General features: G+C 47.1%; 1 protein-coding gene across 1 annotated transcript in view; it reads left to right on the plus strand.

Annotated features, from left to right (window-relative positions):
* Positions 1-20,122, plus strand: part of LOC142585905 (uncharacterized) — a 67,980-nt gene that overhangs the window by 35,080 nt on the left and 12,778 nt on the right. The window contains exons 6-7 of the mRNA XM_075696991.1: positions 7,311-7,379; positions 14,525-14,612. Coding sequence (XP_075553106.1) covers positions 7,311-7,379; positions 14,525-14,612 — 157 coding nt within the window. The remainder of the gene's footprint in view (positions 1-7,310; positions 7,380-14,524; positions 14,613-20,122) is intronic.

A 20,122-nucleotide genomic window follows, 5' to 3' on the forward strand; every position in this document is an offset into this window, starting at 1 on the left:
GACACTGTTTTCAACCGACTTTGGCCCCAGTAGTTTTACAGCGAAACTGTCTATGGCTAGGTTCTGGCGGATCTCGTCTCCGTGGACATGGACCAACAATTTCTCATAGGTGGGCTGATCCAGAAGTTAGTGAAATGCCAGGCCGACCCGCGGCGGAGGTGCAGTTCGCCATTAAGGGGCCCACATTCACAGTCTCGCTGGTCATCCTTCTTCACAGAGTGGAAGGGCACTGAATTTTTAAAATCCCTCCTCTTTATGGAGTGCATCGGTACTGTTGGACAGACTGTATTCTTTCTATTTATTAAAGAGAAGAGCTTTTTTTCCTGGCAGTGGGGTGGGGGAGGGAGATGACACTCGTCTCGCCCGCTTTTATAATGGTTGGTGGTCGGTTCTAGAGGCATTCGGCTATTCGTTTACATTGACAATCATCGTCGTTGGTTTGTGCGCAATCTTCCTTTCATTTTTAAAGTGCGGATGGGAACGAAATGTATTGCCTAGGAAGAAGACGAAGTGTCTTTCAGGCAAAATGATATAGGGAACAAGAACAATTGCGCTCTTATAACCGGAGCTATAGATTTAAACGTCTTTTATTTTAAAATTGTAATTATTCACTCCTACTTTCCGCAGATGATTTTCGACATCTGAATTTCCGATGGAACACGAGCAAATGCCTTTCACGACAATGGAAGGTGACCTTTAAAAGCTTCCGTGGAAGAGTTTCCTGCCTAAATTTTTACCTTCATAGACCTGGTTTATCCATAACTAACTTCTCTTTTTTCAATGAACCAGAAACTGTGGACCATTTCTTTGTTTCTTGCCGCCGCTTCTCCTCCCTCAGCAGAGTGTTCCTCTTATTTCCAACTAGTAAACTGGGTTTAGCGCTTATTACACCAAACATCTTGTCCTTTGGCTCTTGTCAATCAGGCACAAGCCATGGGTCAATGATTACTGCTGTACACAAGTTCATTGAAGCGTCAGGAACGATTCGCTGCTAGCGTTCCAACTGTGGGACGCTTTACTTCATTTTCATTTATCCTAAATTTATGTATAGACCCTCATGAAATTTCTATTAGCATTTAGTTGCCTAATGCTTTCTTTTGAATGTATGCCTTTACCCTTGTTTGGTATTTTATTAGATGCATTTTTCAACCAGCCTAGTGTGGTCAGTCAACAACAACAACAACAACAACAACAACAACAACAACAACAACAACAACAACAACAACAACAACAACAACAACAACAACAACAACAACAACAACAACAACAACAACAACAACAACAACAACAACAACAACAATCTTCCAGCTCTACTCCTTTTGTGAATTTCTTAGACTTTGCCAGTGAATTGTTGTTTCCTGCTTAAATGCGATGGACATAGAGTCTCACGCACGTCCGCCGGGCTCAGCAGTGCCCGCAGCGGCTGCCCCAGGAACCGAAGCGGCACCGAGAGCGACACTGACAGCGACGACACCATGCAGTTCTATGTCAGCAGTGGAGAATCTCGTGAAGACACCTTCGAGCTGGTGCGGAGCCATGAAGCAAAAAGGGTTCTCATCACATAATCGCATATTCGAATTCGAGTGCATGCATCATGAGATATTCGCGGAATACCGAGGTGCTCGCCATCCTTTTCACGCCAGTTCTCGCCACTGACAACCTGAGACGCCTGCAGAGGCAAGCCCTGTCTTCACATCTAGAGGCGCTGGTCCCGAATGAAATCAAAGAAATTAGAGTAAACAACCGTAAGAACGGCCTAGCGATTGACGCGGAGCACGCGGCTGCGTTGGATTCTTTGCGCGAAGCCATGGAACTTGACGGGATGAAAGTCCGCCTTCATATTCCGCTAGGCAAAGAAGTCAGCACTGGTGTAATTTACGATGTTGACGAGACCATTGCCGACTCCAATTCGTCGGTCTTAATCAAGCAGTCTTAATGTCGGTCTTAGTCGAGCCAGCTACAGAAAACATTGTCATCACAAAACGTGTTTCGTCTCGGCACGTCACTGTGTGTTAAGATCGTATTTAAAGGCGAATCCCTATCATCACATGTAAAGGTGGGCCACTTCCGACACGCAGTTCACCCCTTTATACCAAAATCGCTGCAGTGCTGGAAGTGCATGAAGTTAGGCCATGTAAGTAGCGTGTGCAAAAAACACGACCACGTGTTCTCTATGCACTAGGCCCCACACCACTAACACGTGCGTGGCTAATGTGCTGAAGTGCACAAACTGCAGCGGCCCCCACGATACCTTCTCGAAGGAATGCCCTTCGATTCGAAAGGAAACGGCAATATTGAAGAAAATGGTCAGAGACCATTCGTCTCACTGAGAAGCAGTAACATCTATGAAGCGACGCCGATAACGTCGCCGACGCCGACCAAGAACCTCCGTATCCTCTGTACAACGCGAGCCACCCACATCACCACCCTCTCTCCCGCCCAATCAATACGCAGCTCTAAGGACAAAGGAGCATCGAACAGCAAGGCAACTGACGCTTGGCCTGAACTCACGAGGCTACATGCACCTACTGAGCGAGATCAGACTTTACAGCAAGGTACACTTCGTCTGTTCCTGATAAATTGACGGACCAACATCACCAAATTGTTGTCATGATCTGCTCTCTGGTGAGTGCTCTTCATCTTCTTGTGGACAAGTTACACACACCAACAGCTCGAAGTGCATTACAAGTGCTGGATGCCATCAATCCGGTTCTCGCAAGCCTTAAGAAGTCCAGCGCTTGAGAACTTATACAGCGGAACCATGGCTCATTGACAACACCAGCGATCGATCCGGGATAATGCCAGAAGCGCCACCATATTCCAATGGAATGCGAGAGGCATGAAGTCACGTATTTCGAATTTCCGGCAGTTCGTGTTTGAAAACCGCTCTTCTGTACTGTTCATCTGTGAACCGAAGTTATCAGCCACCATAAGACTACTAGGATATGAACTTTTCGTTTCAACTACGTGTGCCGAAAGTAGCAAGGTTCTAGTTTACAGTCGCAAGGTCCTTACATATTTTGCCAAACCCTTACGGCCACATGACGGTAACCAATACGTCTGTGTTACTGGAAAAAAGAAGGGGCTGTCTTTTACACTTATTGGCGTTTGCCTTTCCCCAACAAGTGAGTTTAATTGCAAAAGACAAAAAGATATGGCTGCGACTCCCGGTCCTTGGAAAATAACAGAGGATCTCTACGCTTACCCTCAGATATGGAGAAACTGCAGGATAAATTCAAGGGGCAGGTCACTCACATCTTTTGCATCAGGCCACAACCTGTCTTCTAAATGACGGAAGCCCGACATTTCTGCGAGGAACAACGTACAGCAGCTGCGTTGACTTGACACTGGTGTTATGTTGCCTGACTTCGAGCGTGCAGTGGTTCACTGATATTGAAACCCATGAAAGTGATCACATTCCGACCTATGTGAGAATCGATGGACTAGATGCCTTACTACCGGTTGTATCTCGTATCTCGCCAAATTGACTGCCAGTCTTTGAATATCTTGTAGAAAACACATGCAATAAACATCGCACGCAGGTTAGGAGACCTAATTGCAGATGCACTGCAAGATTGAACGCATTGCTCTACACATTCATCCAAGCGTACAGAGTAGGACGTTGAATTGGAAAGGCTTCGTGCACTACGTCGCCGAGCTGAAAGGCGGTACAGGCGCACGAAGTCAATTTTTGACCTCAGAGTAGCTCGGTGCATGCAAAAGAAGGTACAGCGCCGAATGAATAAGCTAGCGAATCAAAAATGGAAAATGCTTTTGAGAATCAGTGGACCAACGCAACCCTCTGTCCTGTGTGTAGCGTACCCTACGAGGTCTTTGCTCTTGTCCCCAGCAACGACACCCTTTTGATGTCATTTCTCTCTATCAAAACCACCGTGAGATAGACGTTACATAGGAATTTTGTGCGACACTCGCCGGCGGGGCAGTTTTAGTCCCTGGCATGGCTTTAGGCGTCATTTCCGGTCCACGAGATACAAGTATGGACGCTCCATTCTCTATGGAAGAGTTAGAGGCTACTATGGCCATCTGTAGGTGTTCGTCTTCACCAGGGCCCAGTGGAATAACATATACTGCGTTGCGCCACCTAGGTCGATAAGTGTGACGAGAACGTTTCAACCTTTTTGATTCGTCATGGCAAGATTCCACAGGAGTAAAAATGCGGCCGCCTGGTACTGCCGCTAAAAGCAGGAAAGTCACCGCCAGAACTGGCATCATATCGGCCTATAGCACTCGCCTGCTGTGTCCGAAAGCTAATGGAACGTATGATCCTCATGCATTTCGAATGGTGCCTTGAACACCACAAAATTTACCCTGACTCTATGGCGGGGTTTAGACGAGGCCGTTCATCGATTGACAGTGTCATCGATTTAGTACCACCTATAGAGCAGCAAAAATCTAGGAAGCGATTTCTTGGTGTGAAAAGTGCGTACAACGTTTCCCATCAAGCCATCGTAGACGCACTTTCAACAATTGAACTAGGAGGGCGAGTATTTTGATGGATGCGAAACTACTTGACACAAAGGTCCTTGTTTGTACATACTGGAAATGGTCCGACTACCGACCACTGGACATGCCGAGGCGTTCTCCAAGACGGTGCTCTAAGCCCTATTCTTTTCAACCTCGCGCTTCTTGGGCTGACCGAGCCCTCACCGGAAACAATGAGTGTCTCAAATAAGCCGACGATATCTGCATCTGGGCAACAGAGGTCACTCGCCTGCAGATTTGTGCAAGGCTACAGAAAGCAGCAACGCAAGCATCTAGCTATCTTTGCACACAAGGCCTAACCATCTCGACACAAAAACGCGCGTTAGTCGCTTTTACACGAAAAGCGATGTCTGGTTATTCAGTACGCATCAATGGCCAGCCAATCTCCTACAAAAGAAATAATCGGTTTTTGGGTGTCACTGTTAAACAGGATTTCTCTTGGAGCCCTCAGGTTGCCCATTTAAAGAAGAACCTCCCATCTGTTGACGTCTTCAAATTCACCGCTGGCAAAATATGGGGATCGTCAGCGGACTCCATGCTACAGTTGTACCGAGCACTTTTTATCGGATTCCTAGGCTATAGCTCTCCCATGCTTATTAAAACATGCAAGTCAAATCTTCGAGAATTTCAAGGCGTTCAAACACACACACTACGCGTTTGCCTCGGCCTTCCGCGGAGACCTCAACAGCAGGAACAGTTATAATGGCTCAAGAATATCCGATTACGACTTACGTTACCACCGACACTCTTAGGGACCATATTCGTCGCGTTTCACGGATGCAGTCAAGCTATCTTGCCTGCCTGCCAGGACGACGACCGCAGACGTCATTCTCCAATGTGGTCAGCACTCATCGTGCCTCCCTATCATCGGACTTCACACCCTCGGCACGTTCACCCTCAGTTTTGGAGTTTTTAAACCACTTCAAGTGCGCCTTTCCGTTCCAGGGCTAAGAAAGAAAACTGACCTGCCTACTTTGGCCTTGAAGAAAGCAGCTCTGGATTGTTTGCATACTTGCTACTGTTAGCGAATCCACATCTATACGGATGGCTCTTCCACTCAGACCAGCTACACCGGCGGAGTGGTTATGCCACCTCGATCAATAATCATCCGATATAAGATTTTTCAAGTCACAACATTGACTGGTCCGGAGCTTGTTGCCCTCCGAGGTGCCGATGATTATATTAACAACCAACCGGCTAATCAGTGGGCAATATTCTGCGACTCGAAGGCGGCCCTACAATGTCCTCTGTCAGCTCTTCGTCGCGGGTCCTGTGAACAGCTCGTGTCGGAGATGCAAGAAACGCACCATCATATGATCGCGAAAGGACACGACGTCGTGATTCAGTGGCTGCCGAGTCATTCTGGTATCTCCGGCAACGACCTCGCTGACGAAGCTGCTAGAAAAGCACAGGAAGGAGCAAAGCTTGTTTCTGTGCCTTTACCGAGGAATGACGCAGTCCAACACTTAAGCAAGCTTGTGCACCGTATGACATTAGAGCAGTGGCACACACCTGATTTCACCGAGCATCGATTACATACCCTCGACCCATCTATGCAACTGCGGCAGTTACCTGTGTTTCCGCCAAATGCGGAAACAATGCTGTGCCGCTTACGCTTGGGCGTCGAATATGCGTGTTTGATTGTAGTGGCTGATAGCGCCGAGCGAAATGCCTGCGGTGTCGAGGAGACTCCTGTGCTCCTGTCCATCTTTCGAAACTGAAAGACATGACCTCTGCAAAGCTTTAATCAGTTGGATAGAAATCCGTTCACCTTGGGCAAGATCATAGGACAATGGCCTCGCATATCGCAGCTACAAAATGCCGCAAAGGCGCTGCTGCGATTTTTGAAGGCTACCGGATTATGATCAGGATCACAATCCGGACTGTGATCAGGACTGAGTGACCGTCAGTTGATATAGAGCAGAAAACTGCTACCACGGCGATATCCACGGTGTACTTCCTTTCCTTCTCTTAATCTTTCCCTCCCCTTTTTTTCTTTCCCCAGTGTAGGGTAGCCGACCGGACTCAGTCCTGCTTAACTTCCCTGCCTTTCATTTATCATTTTTCTCTCTCTCTTTTTCTCTGGACAGTCCTGCTCCCATAGATTGACTAACGGGTTCTTGTACTGATCCATCTAAACAGTAGCCCCGTATTCGCAAACGATCCTCACTCAAAGCTCTTCGTCCACTCCACCAAGTTGAACACAACGCCGACTTTCGGTTGATGAAGCAACCACGCTTCTCAAGAATTGTCGAAGGTGATCATGAAGCGCAATGGCCAGTTATCATCAGGGGTGGCACTGATATATATATACATACTTTCTTAAGTCGAGGTCGAGTGTTCAGTAATGGAACGTTCTAGAATACGACGGTAAGAGATTGAAATCTACAGAGATACTGCGCTATTAAAATTGAAAGCTCAAATCATGCACCAAATATTTGATGTAGAAGAAAATATAGGTTGCACTAGCAAATCGACTCCAGTTAATGTTTATGTACCAATATTTAATAGTTGAGCCTCAGCTACGTAAAGCTGCCATAATCCACACCTCCGTCCCAAACTTCATTGATGACGTTATCCAAAAATAACACCAACATACGAAACGAACGCAATTCAATAAACTTACCTCTGGTATCAAGTTAATCGTGCTCTATTTCCGTAGTCATGTTACGATAATTTTCAAAGAGGGGATTTGGAGATGCGCAACTGTCTTTTCCAGTTCTCTTGTGCGTGAACAATGTTGATTTGTGATAACTTCAATTTAATTAAATGCCACGAAAGTTACTTCTCTTGTTTTTGATATGCAGATTCTATCCGAGGTCGCAGTCGGCATTGGCGGTTTGCTGGGACCAATACTGGGTTTCGAACTTATTGAGGTAAGAATAAATAACCATACTGACCTCAATGATTACAACACTGTGTTAGCGCCAAGTGCTAAAGCCCGATACACCCAACTGGAATAAAAAACGAAGATAACTTTGTAAGAGTTAACTGCTGGGCTAGCTGGTGATCTTGCCTACTAAAAAGATTTTGCGCCAAAAACAACACAGGCAAGAAAGACGACGACACCACGGGCTGACCCGCAATGTCGTCGTAACTTTGTAGTTCTGGAAAGTAAAGACTTGCAGAACTGGAAGATAAGCGTAGGTGAATCTCGGACACACATTACTGACTATAGAAATTCCGAGACTTATCCGGGACGTGTTGGACGAAAACAAATTTATATTGATACGTATGCCAGTGTATTGCTTCTTGCATCGAAACAACGCCGACGTATATGTATATATGACAGGCGAGGCAGCAAGTGATGCTTCATTATTTTCGCATGCACGCAAGTGGCCACGGTGCTCACCTGAACACAAGGTCGCAACGTCGGCTTCTGGCGGCGGCGGCCTCAGTTCGACTAGAGGAAGGAATGCAGAAAGGCCAGAGTTTTTGTCCATTAGTGCGAAACTTTCTTATTTGCGAACTCTCCGGGACTTTCCTGATCGTGGCTGATGTGTGCTGTCTTGCCGAAACGCTCACGATTAAGAAAACTCAGTGCCCTTCCACTTCGTGAAGAAAGATGACCCTTTAACAAATTTGTTGGGTCCCAAAAGTGTGTACTTTGCAATTGTACACGTTCATTATGTTAAATAAACTTTCAAACTTTGTGCAAATCTATGTGGGCCCCTTAATGGCGAAATGCACCTCCCCCGCGGGTCAGCCCGGTATTGCACTATCTTCGGGATCGGCCCACGTATGGTAAATGCCTAAAGCCTGCTTCACCTCCGCCGCGGGTCAGCCCGGCATTGCACTACCTTTGGGATCGGCCCACGTACGGGGAGTGCTTAACGCCTGCTTCACTTCCGCCGCGGGTCGGCCCGGCATTGCGCTATCCTCGGGATCGGCCCACGTATGGGGAGTGCTTAACGCCTGCTCCACTTTCGCCGCGGGTCGGTCCGGCCTTGTACTACCTTCGGGATCGGCCCACGCATGCGCAATGATTAACGCTTCCTTCAGCTCCGCCGCGGGTCCGCCCGTCATTGCACTATATCCTCGAGATCAGCCCACGTATGGGGAGTGCTTAACGCCTGCTTCAGCTCCGCCGCTGGCCCGCCCGGCATTGCGCTATCCTCGGGATTGGCCCACGTATGGGGAGTGCTTAACGCCTGCTCCACTTCCACCGCGGGTCGGTCCGGCCTTGTAGTACCTTCGGGATCGGCCCACGCATGCGCAATGATTAACGCTTGCTTCAGCTCCGCCGCGGGTCCGCCCGTCATTGCACTATATCCTCGAGATCAGCCCACGTATGGGGAGTGCTTAACGCCTGCTTCACTTCCGCCGCGGGTTGGCCCGGCATTGTACTACCTTCGGGATCGGCCCACATACGGGCAGTGCTTAACGCCTGCTTCAGCTCCGCCGCGGGTCGGCCCGGCATTGTACTACCTTCGGGATCGGCCCACATAGGGGGAGTGCTTAACGCCTGCTTCAGCTCCGCTGTGGGTCCGCCCGGCATTGCACTATCCTCGGGATCGGCCCACGTATGACAAATTGTTGGGCTACTCACGGACGCGATCGTCAGATCCTAGCCATACATAGCTTCGCTGTAAAATAAAAGTAAATGGTAGATTTCAATGGAGGGATTGTGGGGATGCGCGACTCTCACGCGTCCCCTGATATGTTGTTTTCCCGCACGGCGCGTATCCTGTAATCCGGCTTCGCCGCGTGGCCTGGCGCCCGCGGCGGTCGGAGTGGTTGAGGCGCAGTACGAGAGAGGGCGCGAGTGTTGCGCTGCTAACGCCGCCGTCAGGCGGGGTTACTTGGGCGCCGAAAGACAAGGCGCTTCCTCTTTGGTTCGGGACAGCAAGCAGTGCGGACGTGCCGTGCCGCACGTGCGCCGATCCATGCTTCTGCGATACCGTCTCGCGTGGCCGCCTTGGAACGCGCCACCGTTCGCGTGACCGGACACGCGAACGACCAGGCGTTGGGATCCAGCATGGGGCGAACATATTCGCTCGCTATCCGGTCGCGGTGAGTTGGACTTCTAGATTTGTCGTGCGCCCATCGGCATGTCTTGTGGATAGCAACTCGGCTAGCTGGCATTGATCGATGAAAGGTGCAATAAATGCCCTTGTGATTGTTTGCACTACTGTGCTGTCGTTCCTTTGTCCCAAGAGCACGGGAGGAGAACCTCACAGGATCGAACAGCACATCAGCCCGGCCGATTCTCCAACCATTAGGGCGCAAACGCACTTTCCTTTTCTTTATTACTTGTCAGCTACATCATATGCAGAAATGAAGAAAATGATGCATTTTACAGAGAAAAGACACTGGCTAATATTTGCAACCAAACTTTACTTTTCGAAGGGAGCCTTTTAAGAACGCTCCAGTGCGACAAGATAATGCAGAACAGGTATCCTGCGTTATGTACATCCCTGATGTAAGCCCTACTTTCATTTCATTTATTATACCTTCAAGTCTTGTGAAGGCTTTACAGAGGGGAGTGGGCTACACATAAATTCAAACAGTAAGTTTACAAGAGAAAAATATGCAGCATAAAACTACAATTTGACAAATAATTCTGTAGGAATACAATGAGCAATTACAAAAGTTATTCTCGGCGTGGGCTTACGTTAACGCCTGCGTGCCGCGCAACCATGCGCGTCTTCCAAACGGCAAGCACTCTTAACAGTGTAAACATATCATATCGTACGCCACTTTCACCGCGAACCGGCAAAAAAAGAAAAAAAAAGTCAATTTCGTATGGTGTTTAAGGAAGGTCTTTGAGGTGTGCTGTAAGATAATCTAGCGAGCTATAGCGCCACAAAAGTACAAAAATATTTCCGGTTTTCAGCATAACATAGGCAATAAATCGACCACGGAACGAATAGGCCTTTTTCCTGTAGCCATGGTCTTACGGAAACTGCACCGGTGTGTAGCTGAAAGAAAAAAATACCTTGACGGATGGGCGAACAGCCAATCTTTTGACTTTATAAGGAAATATTTTCCGCGACTAATTTTGGACATCGTGTGATAAGGCTCAAGCAACATTACGTCGATACTACCTTTACGTAACCTTCTTTTTTTGTCATCGCAACAACTTAGTGCAAAGAAATACACACTTTTAGTACGTTTAAAGCTTCACTACTTCATGCAAATAACCACGAATATATATGCACAACACGGAGACACAACAAATTGGGGTAGGATAACATAATCTGACTTGCAACATAGTACGCAATAGCGGATCACTCTGATTTTACAGAAACACAAACCTTGAAACAATATATCTTAGAGAAAGAAAGGCTAAACCCTGCCCGCCACCTTTCACTGGCCAGAAAATGTTTCTACAACTCGTACGTTCCCACTTGGAGACACAAACTAAGATGGCGAGAACTTTACTTATCTTTGGACGTTTAACCGTTTCATGCATAGCACCTGGAGCACGTATCAAACTTTAGCAGCTTAGAGCATATTGCACACAGGTGACGGCACGAATATAGAAAAGCTTTCCCTTGCCCACTGGAATAAGTGTGCATTTTTTTGGCAAGACAGCTGGGAAACAATGACAAATGTTTTCGAAAATGTAAAGCGGAGCGGCGTGCCGACTAAATATCTCAGTGTGACACTGAATTTGTATAAAGATGCTAAGGATTATTAGGAGGAAGAAAGAGATATTCAGAAAGAAAAATGCTACAATCGCACGTATACTGCTATCGTGCCAGCGCAAACTAGCTCTTCGAAATGATCGCCGAGTGTTGCTGAATTGGCCAAGAAGCGGCCCGATACATTTAAATTGAATAAGATACTCAATATACTGTAGTCATGGGCGACTTCAATGCAAAAGTGGGGGAAAAGCAGACTGGTGAAAGCAACTACGGCATCGCAGGCATCGTAGGCAAGAGGCAACTACGGCATCGATTCTAGGAACACTAGAGAAAAGATGTTGGTAGAATTCGCGGAAAGGAATAATCTGCGAATAATAATCGCCGTCTCCAGAAAGCGTAGCAACAGCAAGTACACCTCGAAAAGCCCTAATGGTGAGACAAGAATTGAAACAGATTTTATACTTTCTGCCGATGCCAGCATAGTGCAGGATGTAGGAGCGTTAGGCAGGGTAAAATGCAGTGATCAGAAGTTAGTCGGGTCTAGGATTGGCCTCAATATGAAGAGGGAAAGTGTAAAAGTGGTCAAGAAGAAACAGGCCAACCTAGACGCTGTAAGGGTAAAAGCAGACCAATTTAAGCTGGTGCTTGCAAGCAAATATTCAGCCTTAGAACAGAGGGATGAAAATGACATAGAGGTAATGAACGAAACCTTAACTAAACTGACTTCAGAAGCAGTAAGTGAAGTGGGAGGTAAGGCATCAAGGCAACCAGTAGGTGAGCTCTTCCCAGTAACGAAAGACCTGATAAAGAAACGACAAAGATTGAAAGTGTCCAACTCAAGAGACCAGATAGAATTACCGGAGCTGTCGAAACTGATAAACAAGGATAAAGTAAGGGATATTCAAAATTATAACTTGAGAAAGACTGAGGAAGCAGTAAAAAATCAGTGAGAAGAAAGCTTGGCATAGGACAAGCCAATATGTATGCACTGAAAGAGAAGCAGGGCAATATCATCAGCAATTTCGAAGATATAGTAAAAGCAGCAGAAGAATTCTATGCTGGCCTGTACAGTACCCATAGCAGCCACGATACCTCCAATCGAAGTAGTAATGAACAGGTTACAGAGGATCCCTCTATAACTAGCGATGAAGTTAGAAGGACCTTGCAAGACATGAAACGGGGAAAAGTGGCAGGAGCAGATGGACTACCAGTCGCTTTAATCAAAGCTGGAGGAGACAAAATGCTTGAAAAACTAGCGGCCCTTTATACGAACTGGCTATCGACTACAAGGGTCCCAGAGAACTAGAATAATGCCAACATTGCACTGATCCACCAAAAGGGAAACGTTAAAGCATTGAAAAATTATAGACCCATTAACTTACTTCCAGTATTGTATAAAATATTCACGGAGATAATTTCCAACAGTGTAAGGGCAGCACTTCACTTCTGCCAAGAACAATCAAGAGAACAGGCTGGCTTCAGGAAGGGATACTCTACAATAGATTACGTCATATGTGTCATCAATCAGGTAATCTAGAAATCTGCAGAGTGCAATCAGCCTCGCTAAATAGGTTTCATAGATTACGAGAAGACATTTGACCAGTAGTCATAGAGGCATTACGTAACCAAGGAATACAGGAGGTTTACGTAAACATCTTGGAAAATATCTACAAATATTCCGCAGCTACCTTGATTCTTCACAAGAAAGTAGAAAGGCACCTATAAAGAAAGGGGTCAGGCAAGGAGACACAATCTCTCCAATGCTATTCACTGTATGCTTGGAAGAAGTATTCAAGCTATTGAATACTTCTTCTGAAGGGAAGGCTTAGGAGTGAGAATCAACGGCGAACACCTCAGCAACCTTCGGTTTGCAGATGATATTGTCGTAATCAGCAACACTGTGGACGAGCTATAACAAATGATTGAGGACCTTAACAGAATGAACGTAACAGTAAGGTTGAAAATTAAGATGCAGAAGACAAAGATAATGATCAATATCCTGGCAAGGGAACAAGAGTTCAAGATCGCCAGTAAGACTCTAGAGTCTGTGAAGGAGTACGTTTACCTATCAAGTACTCACAGGGGACCCTGATTATAAGAAGGAAATTTACACAATAATAAAAGTGGGTTGGAGTGCATACGGCAGACATTGTCAGACCCTCACTGGAAGCTTACCATTATCATTGAAAAGGAAGGTGTACTATCACTGCATTCTATCGGTGCTAACATATGGGGCAGGAACTTGGAGAGTGAAAAAGAAGCTTGAGAACAAGTTAAGGACCGCGCAAAGAGCGATGGAACGAAGAATGATAGGCGTAACGATAAGACGCAGTAAGAGAGCGGTGTGGATCAGAGAGCAAACGGTTATAGCCGATATTCTAATTGACATTAAGAGTAAAAAATGGAGCTGGGCAGGCCATGTAATGCATAGGTTATATAACTGGTGGGCCATTAAGGTTACAGAATGGGTGCCAAGAGAAGGGAAGCGCTGTCGAGGACGACTTAAGACTAGGTGGGGTGATGAAACCAGGAAGTTCCCAGGTGCAAGTTTGAATATGTTAATGCAGGACAGAGGTAATCGGAGATGGCAGGGAGAGGCCTTCGTCCTGCAGGGGACATAAGATAGGATGATGATGATGATGATGATGATGATGATGATAACGACGACGGAATACAAGCCAATAATATAAAGGTTGCCACATTGCGTAACACGAGCGCGCGAGGGCACATGCGCGCGCGCCAGCTTCCTTTACGCCAGAGACACAGGAATGAAATGGGCACACTTATAGCATTTCATTAGGCGCTACAGGAAAAAAGCTCCGCTTCGCATATATATTCCAAAATGTGCTTTGAATCTTTATATTCTTCTTTTCTTTTTTTTTCAGTTTTGGTCTGCTCGGTCAGCGTTTTGATCGAGCGGCCATGCTCGGTACAGAGGTTAAAGACATAAAACTTGACGAATTATTATGGAGTTTTACATTAGGGAACGCAAGCTGCCTGCGCATGCAACAACCCAAACTATTTCGATATTGTTGGGATCCAATGGAAGCCGTTTGCCTCCGCTAAGAAGTGGTCTCCTTGCCACCAATATCTCATTCCATTTAATATGTCTTCCTGCTTTCAAACTCTGTAAGTGCATGCAGGAGGGTCAGGCACATAACTGTGCGTTGAGTCAGTCAAGCTTTAGCGCAAATACTTCCTTTGTACCTATGACCTATCTCGCAGCAGCAGCGAACGTAAATTGACGTGTCCTCTGGGATACATGTACTCGTTTAACAAAACAACACAAAGAAAAGAAAAGGTGTCACTGCTTTCGGCGAACCAGTGAATGCCAGGCCGCGCGAAAACAGCGCACGAAGGTCGCTGCTGGCGCACATGTGCGTTGTAGAGTGGGCGACATCACATCCATGCACGTGTGTGTCTGTGCGCAGGTGTGGATCTACCCACTTCCCTACTTCGCCGTCGGCGGCTGCATGCTGCTCGGAATCCTGATCGCGGTCGCCCTGCCCCTGGACTCATGTGAGATCACGTGACCGCATGCGGCGCCTGCTGTCAATTCCAGTGCACGCGCGCGCTCTCGCTTTTCGACGAGATAGCCGTGACCTTCATTTCCTGACCGGCCCTTCTGGCCCTGACCGGAGCGGGCTTCTGCGTTGTGCCCGCGCTCAGTGTCCGCAGAAACGCATTCGCAAGTTTCCACATGGGCTCTGTGCTTCGCAGAAACCAACGAGATAACTCGACGATCGAACAAGGGCGGAACGGTTATGATATGTCACACGTATCATTCCCTGTTTACGTCGAGGCTTATGCCCCGAGTGTGCCTGCATATGAATACCAGTATGTTTCGGATGAATGCGTCCAGTTCGGGGAAAAAGCTCACCACGTGCTCACGCCTGCATGCGCTGTGCGCTCGCTGCACGCACGACGGTTGCGGGCTTTGAACAACGGAAGCGGATGGATTGTCCGCGTGCATGAGGCTCGGCTGTCTCGCGGAAGATGAACGAAGTATTCGGCCCTGCGCCTTGCGGATCGGATGAAATTTCTCGCGTTGTGCGCACGTGTGATCACTGCTATAGCACGCCTGTACACACGCTGTATCTGCTTTCCCGACTCACGTGGTACGGCGCTGTTCTGAACAAATTTCGCGTGTCCCGTGCGCGGACGTGCGTTGTCGTTCCCGCGTTTAACGCTTGTCGTTGATTTAAATGCTGTAGTTTGTCCGGGGAGAATAAGGGGTTCTGAGGCGTTCGATTGTTCGTTATAGTTACAACCGTGTGAAGCAAGAAGACAATGAAAGTCAGACAAGCGTACGGGAAATTAACCGTCGTGTTTAATTGAAATGCACATATAATAAGGAAAAGTGAAGTGAAAGTGGAGGAAAAGACAACTTGCCGCAAGTGGGAGCTGAATCCATGTCTTCCGCCTAACACGAACGGTGCTTCACCATTTCACATAATATTATTATTGTTGTTTACAGCAACTCATAATATTACTTTATACAATAGAATTATAATATTACAACTGCTTCAAACTGATTATAATTATAATATTGCAACCTGACTTCTCGAAGGAGATATTTAAAGGCTGCAGTGGCCCTTTCCAATACACCTACAACATTGAAACATATTCAGCGTTTTTATGCTAATAACTGTTTCCTTTCTACGAAGTTTAATCCCGATACACCGAGTAGTTTGGAAACGCCATGAGTTCTGGTCCGTGGGAAACTATAGAAAATAACTACAATTGGCACAAATTGAACAATTCTTTAATGAAGCTCTCAAAGCACCTGCAAATTCAAAATTTCGACAACGCGTCCCCTCTAAGACACATTTAATTTTTATACCAGTACTGATATTGATGCACCCGATGGTTCTGACACGATGCACTGTTCTATTATATATACATATATATATAAAGAGCTCCAAAGCATATTTACCAGGATTCTGGTGACGGGCCACAACACGGCTAATTACACGCTTGGCAGGCTCGAGAGCTTCTCCATGCTTCACTGCGCCAGCTCTAACGGTTTTATCACAAAACTTTCGTCGAACTTTGAAACAGATGTCTGGTGTGGATTCTCCGCAGCATGTAGTCGCAATATAAAAACATTGAAGAAAAAAGAAAAGTGATTACGAAGTGTGACAGAAGTTCATCCCATTTAGCAGTGCGAAATATCAAGTGACAAGCGCCGCAAACTGTTAAAAAAAAGAATGCATCATTTGTGGTCGCCTCGTTCACGCCAGTAAAAAAAAAAAAGAAATTGCGCTTGGCGGTTATCTTCAACGTAACAATGGCCTCCTTGAACAGCTCATTCTATAGAAATTTTTCGCGGAGCAGTTAGCTCTAGAGAAACGAGATGGCGCTTTCGGCGGCGCGCCCCACGTTGCCTCGGCGAAAGCGCACGAATACGAAACCATTACCGCTTCTACCCCACTACTGTGCGATCAGCTGTCGGAAAAGCAACTGGGTGTTCGATAACGCACTGCGCTCCGTTCATGTTGCAAAACGTGGAACGGCAGAGGGAAGATGTGTGCCGTAGTTCACTGCAAAAATATTGACTGGCATATTAAGAGAGAGAATGAATCTGTGTAGCCATGTCCACAGAGTGCTGCCACGTAAGGACTGCCTTTGTTGCCGGCCAACCCCTTCGCAATGCAAGGCTTTCCTCGAGCACAAGAACATTGACTCCTACGCCATCATTGTATTACTTACCTCCAAAGAAAGGATTTCAACCCCGGGTCGTTGGCAAGAGTGAGTACCGCTCGTTACAAAGTGAGAGTAGCACCGCTTCCTGGCACAGTAAGTTTCTCGCACTTTGTCTACACACATCTACACCAACTCACACGCAAACTTACGCCCACTATGTCACCCAGGTGTTAAGAATAAGCGAATGGGCTCACTGTAAAACAATGCGCCGAAGCATGGGTGACGGCAACTACACCGACTACACACGAATATTCGAAGCTGAACGTTTCGTGGTAGTCCACAGGGACTAAGCTAGTAGCGCGATAATACGTCTAAGTTACTTCCTCCCCCCAAGTTATTGCAAAACACAGATCATCTACGTTCCAAGCCTTGTGCGCAGCAAGAACAAATCTGTTGCAACTGAGCGCACCCGCAAGCAATTAGGCAGAAAATAAATATCAGATAGTGAACGCACCGAGGAACATTACGGGGTCGGAAACATCGCAAGTCGCAGCTTCAAAGTGATTGGTGATTGCCAAATAAGGAACGAAGAGCAAAACACACTGATTCTGATTTAATTCATAAGCGGAAAGATTAGACAACTTGGGATACATTTCTAGCTCCGCTTATAGTACAAGCACAGTATAGGCTGCTCGCGCTGTTTGGACAAAGTGTAGTGAGCACCGAAAGTACTTACATGTCCTCTGAAGCTCTGACCAAAGCTTCGTGTCGTCTACCCTATCGCCGTCTGCGATATCCACCAAGAGAGGCTTGCTGAGCCACACTGGGCACCATGCAAATCCATTGTAATCATTGGAGGCAATGTAGGCAAGCAACGGACGCGTACCACGAGATGGAAATAACATGGCGGCGCCCATGTTATTTTCGTAAAGAAGATCAATAGGCGCATAGCATTTTCTTCGAACTTCTAAGAAGCAAGCTTATAGAGCAATAACAACAAAACGGAGCTTCATTAAGGACATTAACTTACAGATACGCTATAATCTGACACCAGACATTTTTGCCTCCCCCCCCCCCCATATTGCTATGTATCAAGTCAACAAACCTCTTTTAAACACGCTTGCGTAAAATTTGACGTGTCGCACATGAACTCATAAATGATGAAAAATAGTACATAATCATGTTCTCGTTATGCACTCATAGCATACGAGAAAGAAAACGCTGTTTTACAATGTCCAGTTTCTATGCAGTCTCGTATTAAGTAAATTTAGAAATATAGGACTCAAATTTAAGGGACGCTATTGGCTGAGAGTAAAAAAAAACGCAAAAAATGGACAAGAGAACGCGAGCGGGGAGTGGGGTTTTGGGTACGCAAGGTCACGTGGGAACGCTAGTTCTAATATTTATTGTTATCATGTCAGGTGACACAGCATGGTAAAACATTTCAGCAAACTCTTACCACACTGCGGAACACAACGCTTCCATGTGTATGACAGCAGCCACTCGTGTTTTGCCCGCCCGTACACTCTATAGCGATATGCAAAAACAGATATACCTGCATTGTGCGCGAACAACTTCAATCACGTTCTAAGGAATGACTCACTGCGTGTCTTTCTTAACTGGAAACATAGGAAGGTGCTTGCGTCAGCAGAAGCACTGCGCACGTTTGGCTACCATTTTCAAGCAGGTACAAAATATCCGTTGGTGTACTTCGGCGCCAGAACTAGCCAGGCGCGTTAAAGGGGCACTAAAGGGAAAAACAATTTTTGACGTATTGGCAAATTACCTCCCTAGAATACAAAAAAAGTAACGGTTACCGCGAGAGGAGGACTGTTAAGCCGGGAAAAATAAACATAAGTAAATACGAAGGACAGGTGGCGACTCCGCTTCGAAGTTCCCACACCAGTTCCACGTAACGTCACGAATTTTTAAAGCATCTGCTCGAGCTTAGTTAATTTTTTATCAGTAAAGATGAACTACGTTGTTTTTTAAAAGAGCCACAGAATGAACGTAGTGAGTGCTGAGAACGTGTACGGCGCCACTGATAAGAATGCGGCAGAACCCATCTAACGATGACTGTCGACGGTGATGCGTCTGCGGCGGCCACATTTCGAGGTGGCCCAAATGCAAAAAACGCCCGTGTCCTGTGCATTGGGGAGAGAGAGAGAGAGAGAAAACAAGGATAGGAAAGGCAGGAAGGTCAACCAGAACAGGATCCGGTTTGCTACCCTACACTGGGGGTGGGGGAAAGGGGAAGAGAAAAAGGAAGCAAGGGAGAGAGTAAGCACAGGGTACGTGTGGGAGAGACACCATACACAAGGACACTATAAACGGTCTCTCAAGCCGGTGCACTTCAAGTACTGCACTAGTGCACGAATCGCTTTTCGAGCCAGTGACGGGCGTGGCCACGGTCCGAGTATCTTTGGCTTGGTGAACGGTCTCGAGTCCAGTCGGCGTAAAGTTGCTCGCAGAGAGAGACGTTGGACATCGTAGCGAGGGCAGGTACACAATAGGTGCTCGATGGTCTCCTCGCACCCGCAGGAGTCGCAAATCGGCTCTCGGCCATTCCCATTGGGGAATGGCCGAGGGGAATGGCATTGGGGAAAAGTTAAAGATCCCCTGGTGGTGAAAATTAATCAAGGAGTCCTCCACTACGGCGTGCCTTATAATAAAATCGTGGTTTTGGCATGCAAAACCCAAGAATTCAATTCAATCGTCGAAACGAATTATGCATGAGGCGTGTACTCCAGCGCGACTACTCTTTCGCGCTCACCTCAGAACACTTGGCGCCATCTATAGCGCCGCCGCCACGGAGCCTGCGCATGGCCTCCGAAACTGAGGAACGCGTCATGCGGCAACCGGGCTCCTCTCTCTCGCGCTTCTCTATGGACATGCTGCGCCATCTAGTGACGCTTTCGAGAAGTCTGTGCTTGGCCTCCGAGACGAGCAGCACGCCGCACCGGTGCCGGCGAATTCTGAAAATTGTTTCCTCGCTTGCCGCACACTGAGCGGCACATTCTTAGTAACCTAAGTTGGCGAGAGGTTCGTCGAAGAGTGGCACGTACCCAGTGCACTTGTGGCGCAGTCTGTTAATGCGTTGGGTTGCTGTCCTTGAGTAACCCTTGTGACGTGGGTTCGATTCACCTGAGCATCGCAGGAATTTAAGGGATGTCTTTTTCGTCATTGTAGAGTGGCACATTCCCAGCGACACACACCTAGTCACCCAAGTAGGCGTCAAAAGCGTTAATTGAAGAGCGGTATATACACACCTGCTGGCGCATACCCAGCGACTCAAGTTGGCATCAAAGAGGTTCATTGAAGACCAGCACAGGCCGAGTGGCACGCAACTAGTGCTCCAAGTCGGCGTCAAAGGGCTTCGAACA

Source organism: Dermacentor variabilis, chromosome 6 (assembly GCF_050947875.1).
Source record: "Dermacentor variabilis isolate Ectoservices chromosome 6, ASM5094787v1, whole genome shotgun sequence".
Taxonomy (NCBI): Eukaryota; Metazoa; Arthropoda; class Arachnida; order Ixodida; family Ixodidae; genus Dermacentor; species Dermacentor variabilis.